The sequence below is a fragment of the Triticum dicoccoides genome, chromosome 6A (assembly GCF_002162155.2).
Source record: "Triticum dicoccoides isolate Atlit2015 ecotype Zavitan chromosome 6A, WEW_v2.0, whole genome shotgun sequence".
NCBI lineage: Eukaryota > Viridiplantae > Streptophyta > Magnoliopsida > Poales > Poaceae > Triticum > Triticum dicoccoides.
The window spans coordinates 252,857,456-252,866,349 of record NC_041390.1 but is presented as its reverse complement, the minus strand read 5'-3'; the positions used below and the strand labels follow the sequence as shown (position 1 = coordinate 252,866,349).

General features: G+C 48.2%; 1 protein-coding gene across 1 annotated transcript; it reads right to left on the bottom strand.

Moving 5' to 3' along the window:
* Positions 1-3,328: 3,328 nt before the first annotated feature.
* On the bottom strand, positions 3,329-4,623 carry LOC119319123. Its single transcript, XM_037593617.1, has 2 exons — positions 4,145-4,623; positions 3,329-3,995 (listed from the first exon to the last, which is right to left on the bottom strand). The coding sequence occupies exons 1-2, from the start codon at positions 4,327-4,329 to the stop codon at positions 3,485-3,487; spliced, it is 696 nt and encodes a 231-aa protein (XP_037449514.1). The 5' UTR covers positions 4,330-4,623; the 3' UTR covers positions 3,329-3,484.
* Positions 4,624-8,894: the final 4,271 nt, after the last annotated feature.

Genomic DNA, 8,894 nt, shown 5'->3' with positions numbered 1-8,894 from the left:
AAAGGGTGGGTGGGCGGGAAAACAAAGACAACTTGGGGCGGATGAAACGAACAACGTTGAGAGAACTTAGAATTGAACTTGCGGATGTTTAAAATGATCAGATCCAATTGAAGAGAAAACACACCGGTTGGAAAGAATTGAAAAGACAACCTAGATGATCAAGAAGGATTAGCATCCACATAGAAATATGCTTAGGGAAGGTATGGAATCAACACTTGACATTGAAGCAACTCGAATACCACAAACCAAAACAAAACAAAGGATTGGCTTGCAGAATAAGCCGGAAACAAACATATGATAGATCCCGTATCATATCATGTGTCTGTTGGAAAGATATCCTAGGAGATACTTGAATTCCCACTTATAAACTCCCGAAACTTTCCGGTTATGCAATCAGGTGTTGGGGATACAGGGGAAGCATAATATATCACTCAAAACTAGCAAATCCTACATCCAGCTGTATCCATCCTTCAACACATAACCAAGAAATCTTTGGAAATCATTTACCTCAACCTTCGAAAAGCACCCGTTACACGAGTTATGGAAATACTCCCGAACTCTTGCCCCAGTACTGGGTGGCGTCGAGGTTATCTCACCAATAACTGCATAAAAGAGATTTTCAATGTCGGCGAACTTAGGTATTCCAGAACTACAACGATAAAATTGTGACGACAACACCTCAGAGCTCAACTCCCTGGGACACCGCCACAACCCCTAAATGTCAGGAGGCACCAAGAACAATGTTCTCGTCACAAAACCATCGAAACGATTCCAAGATACCCCCGTGATCCTAAATTTTTTTTTCGTGAAATTTGAGGAGAGAAGAGTCAAAACTCTACGTCAGGAGGCCTCACCAGAGCGACGAAGGGACCGAGGAGTAAAAAGAATCCCACTCTCTGATATATATAATCCTAAGACTCAAAACATTATGTTCTAGACTCAACAACGTTAGCGATTCGATCAAGCAGGGGGCTTCTAAGCCGGGGAAGGCTCTAATTACCAACTTGTAACACCCATAATGCGGCTATATCTCCCACGTGTCGGGGCACGACTTAGAGGCATAGCCGCATGGTAGGTTTGTCGCAAGAGGGGTAATCTTCACACAATCCCATGTACTGAATAAGAATGGGATAAGGAGTTGGCTTACAATCACCACTTCACACAAATACAAGTTAAACATACATCTTCCAGAATACAATCAGGGTCCGACTACGGAACCAAAATAAAAGAAGACAACCCCAAATGCTAGATCCCCAATCGTCCCAATTGGGCTCCACTACTGATCAACAGGAGGCAAAACAAAACAACGACTAAGATCTTCATCGAGCTCCCACTTGAGCTGGGTTGCGTCACCTGCACTGGCATCATCGGCACCTGCCATTGTTTGGAAGTATCTGTGAGCCACGAGGACTCAGCAATCTCACACCCGCGAGATCAAGACTATTTAAGGTTATGGGTAGGATAGGATAGTGAGGTGGAGCTGCAGCAAGCGCTAAGCATGTATGGTGGCTCACATACGCAAATAAGTGCGAGAAGAGAAGCAACGCATCGAGCATGACGCTAGCAATGATCAAGAAGTGATCCTGAAACTACTTACGTTCAAGCATAACACAAGAACTGTGTTCACTTCCCGGACTCCACCGGAAAGAGACCATCACGGCTCACACGCGGTTGATACATTTTAATTAAGTTAAGTGTCAAGCTATCTACAACCGGACATTAACAAATTCCCATCTGCCCATAACCGCGGGCACGACTTTCGAAAGTTCCAAACCCTGCAGGGGTGTACCAACTTAGCCCATCACAAGCTCTCACGGTCAATGAAGGATATTCCTTCTCCCAGGAAGACCCGATCAGACTCGGAATCCTGGTTACAAGACATTTCAACAATGGTAAAACAAGACCAGCAAGACCGCCCAATGCGCCGACATCCCAATAGGAGCTGCACATATCTCGTTCTCAGGGCAACACCGGATGAACACTACGTACAGCTAAAACCAGCCCTCAAGTTACCCTGAGGTGGCGCTGCAAGTGGCTCTGTTTCGGACCAACACTTAGAGAAGCACTGGCCTGGGGGTGGGGATTAATATAAAGAAGACCCTCGGGCTCCGGAAACCAGAGGGAAAAAGTCTTAGGTTGTTAGGCAAATGTCAAACCAAGGTTGGGCCTTGCTGGAGGAGTTTTATTCAAAGCGAACTGTCAAGGGGTTCCCATAACACCCAACCGTGTAAGAAACGCAAAATCAAGTAACATAACACCGGTATGACAGAAACTAGGGTGGCAAGAGTGGAACAAAACACCAGGCATAAGGCCGAGCCTTCCACCCTTTACCAAGTATATAGATGCATTAAAGTATATAAGATATATTGTGATATCCCAAACATATCCATGTTCCAACAAGAAACAAACTTCATCTTCACCTGCAACTAGCAACGCTATAAGAGGTGCTGAGCAAAAGCGGTTGCTAGGAAAGGTGGGGTAGAGGCTTGACATGGCAATTTGGGAGGCATGAGATAGCAAATGGTAGGTATCGCGCCATAGCGATAGAGCGAACAACTAGCAAGCAAAGATAGAAGTGATTTCGAGGGTATGGTCATCTTGCCTGAGATCCCGCAAGGAAGAAGAATGAGTCCATGAAGAAGACAAACAGACGTAGTCGAAGGAATCCTCGCAACCCCGGAACGGAACCGAAGCTAATGAGAGGAGCAACCTGGAAAGAAGTAAGCAACATAGTAAACAACCATCACATAGACATGGCATGATGCGCAAACAAGTATGATGCATGTCCGATTTACTGAGGTATGGCATGGCAATATGCAACAAACAACACTACAAGTTAAGTGGAGCTCAATATGCAACGAGTTGCATATTGACGAAACACCACATTCGATTATTTAGTTCACTCCCGTTTATGTACCCAACAATATTAAATGTTGTTAAACATGGCAAGAGGTGAAACACAATTAAACTACACTATCTAAGCAATTTAAATGGGGCCGGAAACATCAAACAACAATTTCGGTAAATCCCCATATGCATTAACAATTTAACACAACAACAATTTTAAACATTTTAAATGTTATTAACATGATGCGGATGCCATGTTCAAGTTTATGCAATTTTATGAAAATGTATATAAGAGCATGATATGAAGCATTTGGTCACCATGGCGGAACGAAAGGGTGCCACGGCAACAACGACGGGAATGGTGCCACGACGGCGAAACGGAAATGATGCCACAACAACATTCCGATGATCCGGTAGCTCACGGGGATACCGGTGCAAAAGGAAAAGTGACGGGAGCGTGACATGCGATAGAAGGTGGCGTCCTCCCGGTAACCGGGTGTCCCAAGTGTCGACAGCATGGAAGCGAGAGACACTCACGGTGCACACAACGGGTGCAACTCATACAAAATATGCAATCATTCTCGGACGGTCGTCTCGGGGTTATACCTTCGAAGTGTGCATTTCGAAGCGGATCGGTTCATAGAGGAAGTAGTCGTTCACGGGTGGTCAAGGGAAGTAGTGGTTCATGTCTGTCGATGTTCGGGGTCACGACACGAAACTTGACGTCCAAGGGGTCTTCAGCGACGGTCATGGTACATGTTTCATAGACGTTCGGGCGGTGGTAGTGGGACACATTTTCGTAGAGGGACTTAACGAAAAGCACGTCGACGGTAGAGGTACCGACGTTCTCGGGGTACTTGTCGGTCCGGTCTTGACGGTCTCGTTTTTGCGGCGGTAGTCGTACTAGTCGGCGGTAGTGGAACTTGGTGCATCCAAGGTCTTCGGGCGTAATGGTACACATGTCATCGGAGTACTTAGTCTCTCGTGGAACTCCAAGGTTCGTTGTGTAAGCGTACACGGGTCTTTGGTGAAGATAGCCGCACATGCCCGTAGATGAACTTGCCGGGTCTTCGACATCTTGGTACTTGGCATCCTTCGACCTTGAGAGAGAAGAAACCGAACCGCGACGGTGCACGATGAGGAGGGTCCTGCAGCAACAGGAGGTCGAAAGGCGAAGCAGCAGCAAGACGAAGTGGGTTCAGCATCAGACTTGGCATGGAGAAAGGGAAGCAGAGCTTCTGGAGGCTGGAGAGGCCCTGGACTTCGGGTGCGCGATGCCACAGGGAGGAGGCGAGACCTCGGCGGCGCATGGAGAGGATCGTGGTCGAGGAGGCCGTGGCCGAACGAGCGGGAGGCGCTGGACGCGGGCACACACGCGCCCAGCAGGGCACGCGGGAGGATGGAGCCGAGGCAAGGCGTCGGAGGGAGCTGAGCAGCAGCAGGAGGAGAGGCGGACCTTTGAGCTTGGCCGACAGCGGCCATGGAGGACGGCTGCGCGGAGGCGAGGTAGAGTAGAGGGAGGAGACTCGGTCGGGCGCGACGGCAGGCTTGGGCTCGCCGGCCGATGGGGCGCCATGGCAAGGGAGGCGGAGCAGCGGAACGGAGGAGAGGGCGCTGCAAGGGAGGCAGGCCTCCATGAGGGACCTCCTGTCCAAGGCGCAGTAGCGGGAGCTCCGGCCTGGGTAGTTGGGGACGAGGTGCAGGAGAGGATGCGAGAGAGAGAGAGATGGGATCGAGGGAGAGATGGCACTGAGGGAGGAGGGGATCGAGCCAGAGGCTCTGGCGGCGCTAGAGAGCGAAGGTGAGGGAGAGAGCGAGGGTTCGGTCGGGCCTAGTAGTCGCTAGGGTTAGAGCCGGTGCGGGCTGGGCCGTGGGGAAAGGATAGGAGGGGGTCAGCTGGCCTTGGTGGGAAAGTGGGGAAGCAGGCCGGCCTGGCTCTAAGGCCCAAGTGGCCAACTGGGCTTCTCTCTCTCCCTCATATTTCTTCTTCTTATCCATATACAATATGAATAGAACATTGGAAGAAATGCTCAGAGGGTTTGGCAGATAAGTAGAATGATATAAGGATAAATCTGAGGTCCTGGATTTATGAAGGATTTTAATAAAATGGTCTGGGCATTTTGAAGGATAGAAAAATAATTCATGTTTAAATTCAAACTTGAGCCATTTTTTAATCCAACCAAAACAAGTCCCAAATGGGATCAGATTTGGCAGAGGGGTTGAGGACATGGTCTAAAATAGATAGAAAAAATATTAAACATTTATGGAGGAATAAAAATGTCACTTGCCAAAAAAAGAAAGAAAGAAGAAGAGTGGAGGAGGTGATAGTGCATTGATAGGTTGAGAGAGGAAACAAGGGGTACAATGCAACACATGGCATAACAAGTGAAATGGGCATGATGGCATGACGGCATGATGCAATGATGAATGCAACAAACCAACAACTCACATGACGAAACTCGGAAAACATGATGCAATGATGAATGCAACAAACCAACAACATACCCAAATGTTAGATCCCCAATCATCCCAACTGGGCACCACTAATGATCAGCCGAAAAAGACATATAACAACGATCAAGATCTTCATCGAGCTCCCACTTGAGCTCGGTAGCATCACCTGCACTGGTATCATCGGCACCCGCAACTGTTTGGAAGTATCTGTGCATCACGAGGAGTCAGCAATCTCACACTCGTGAGATCAAGACTATTTAAGTGTTGGAAATATGCCCTAGAGGCAATAATAAAATGGTTATTATTATATTTCCTTGTTCATGATAATTGTCTGTTGTTCATGCTATAATTGTGTTATCCGGAAATCGTAATACATGTGTGAATACATAGACCACAACATGTCCCTAGTGAGCCTCTAGTTGACTAGCAGTTGATCAATAGATGGTTACGGTTTCCTGACCATGGACATTGGATGTCATTGATAACGGGATCACATCATTAGGAGAATGATGTGATGGACAAGACACAATCCTAAGCATAGCGCAAGATCATGTAGTTCGTCTGCTAAAGCTTTTCTAATGTCAAGTATCTTTTCCTTAGACAATGAGATTGTGCAACTCCCGGATACTATAGGAATACTTTGGGTGTGCCAAACGTCACAACGTAACTGGGTGACTATAAAGGTGCACTACGGGTATCTCTGAAAGTGTCTGTTGGGTTGGCACGAGTCAAGACTGGGATTTGTCACTCCGTATGACGGAGAGGTATCTCTGGGCCCACTCGGTAAGACATCATCGTAATGAGCTCAATGTGACTAAGGGTTGGTCACGGGATGATGTGTTATGCAATGAGTAAAGTGACTTGCCAGTAACGAGATTGAACGAGGTATTGGGATACCGATGGTCGAATCTCAGGCAAGTAACGTACCAATTGACAAAGGGAATTGTATACGGGATTGCTTGAATCCTTGACATCGTGGTTCATCCGATGAGATCATCGTGGAACATGTGGGAGTCAACATGGGTATCGAGATCCCGCTGTTGGTTATTGGCCGGAGAGTTGTCTCGGTCATGTCTGCATGGTTCCCGAACCCGTAGGGTCTACACACTTAAGGTTCGATGACGCTAGGATTATTAGGAAGACTTGTATGTGATTACCAAATGTTGTTCGGAGTCCCGGATGAGATCCCGGACATCACGAGGAGTTCCGGAATAGTCCGGAGGTGAAGATTTATATATGGGAAGTCATCATACGGTCATCGGAAATATTCGGGGGTATACCGGTATTGTACCGGGACCACCGGAGGGGTTCCGGGGTCCACCGGGAGGGTCCACCTGCCCCGGAGGGCCTTAGGGGCTGTAGGTAGAAGGGAACCAGCCCCAAGTGGGCTGGGGCACCAAAACCCCCTAAGGCCCATGCGCCTAGGGTTGGGGGGGACCCTAAAGGGGGCGCCCCCCTTGGCTTGGGGGGCAAGCCCCCTCCCCCTTGGCCGCCCCCCTCTAGATCCCATCTAGAGGGGCCGGCCCCCTTCCCCCTTCTCCCTATAAATAGAGGGGTGAGGGGAGGGCTGCAGCACCACATCCAAGGCGCAGCCCCTCCCCTCCCCAACACCTCTCCTCCTCCGCGTGAGCTTGGCGAAGCCCTGCCGGAGAACTGCCACTCCATCACCACCACGCCGTCGTGCTGCTGTTGGAGCCTTCTTCCTCAACCTCTCCCTCCTCCTTGCTGGATTAAGGCGCGGGAGACGTCACTGAGCTGCACGTGTGTTGAACACGGAGGCACCGTTGTTCGGTGCTTAGATCGGATTCGGCCACGATTTGAATCGCTACGTGTACGACTCCTCCAACCGTGTTCTTGCAACGCTTCCGACTCGCGATCTTCAAGGGTATGAAGATGCACTCCCTTCTCTCTCGTTGCTAGTTACTCCATAGATTGATCTTGGTGATGCGTAGAAAAAAATTTAAATTTCTGCAACAATCCCCAACAGTGGTATGAGAGCCAGGTTTATGCGTAGTTTCTATGCACGAGTAGAACACAAGTTGTTGTGGGCGTCGATTTTGTCAATTTACTTGTCGTTACTAGTCTTATCTTGATTCGGCGGCATCGTGGGATGAAGCGGGCCGGACCGACCTTACACGTACACTTACGTGAGACTGGTTCCACCGACTAACATGCACTAGTTGCATAAGGTGGCTAGCGGGTGTATGTTTCTCCCACTTTAGTCGGATCGGATTCGATGAAAAGGGTCCTTATGAAGGGTAAATAGAAATTGGCATATCACGTTGTGGTTTTGGCGTAGGTAAGAAACGTTCTTGCTAGAAACCTATAGCAGCCACGTAAAAAACATGCAACAACAATTAGAGGACGTCTAACTTGTTTTTGCAGCATATGTCGTGTGATGTGATATGGCCAATAGGATGTGATGAATGATATATGTGATGTATGAGATTGATCATGTTCTTGTAATAGGAATCACGACTTGCATGTCGATGAGTATGACAACCGACAGGAGCCATAGGAGTTGTCTTAATTTATTTATGACCTGCGTGTCAACATAAAAGTCATGTAATTACTTTACTTTATTGCTAACCGTTAGCCATAGCAGTAGGAGTAATAGTTGGTGAGACAACTTCATGAAGACACGATGATGGAGATCATGATGATGGAGGTCATGGTGTCATGCCGGTGACGATGATGATCATGGCGCCCCGAAGATGGAGATCAAAAGGAGCAAAATGATATTGGCCATATCATGTCACTATTTGATTGCATGTGATGTTTATCATGTTTTACATCTTATTTGCTTAGAACGACGGTAGCATAAATAAGATGACCCCTCATTAAAATATCAAGAATGGTGTTCCCCCTAACTGTGCACCGTTGCTAAGGTCTGTTGTTCCGAAGCACCACGTGATGATCGGGTGTGATAGGTTCTAACGGTCGCATACAACGGGTGAGGGAGTCCTGGATTAGGGGGTCTCCGGACAGCCGGACTATATCCTTTGGCCGGACTGTTGGACTATGAAGATACAAGATTGAAGACTTCGTCCTGTGTCTAGATGGGACTCTACTTGGCGTGGAAGGCAAGCTAGGCAATACAGATATGTATATCTCCTCCTTTGTAACCGACCTTGTGTAACCCTAGCCCCCTCCGGTGTCTATATAAACCAGAGGGTTTTAGTCCGTAGGATAACATACAATCATACCATAGAGCTTTTAGGGTTTAGCCTCTCCGATCTTGTGGTAGATCAACTCTTGTACTACTCATATTATCAAGAATAATCAAGCAGGATGTAGGGTTTTACCTCCATCAAGAGGGCCCAAACCTGGGTAAAACATTGTGTCCCCTGCCTCCTATTACCATCCGCCTTAGACGCACGGTTCAGGACCCCCTACCCGAGATCCGCCAGTTTTGACACCGACATTGGTGCTTTCATTGAGAGTTCCTCTGTGTCGTCGCCGTTAGGCTTGATGGCTCCTGCGATCATCGATAGCGATGCAGTCCAGGGTGAGACTTTTCTCCCCGGACAGATCTTTGTATTCGGCGGCTTCACACTATGGGCCAACTCGCTTGGCCATCTGGAGCAGATCGA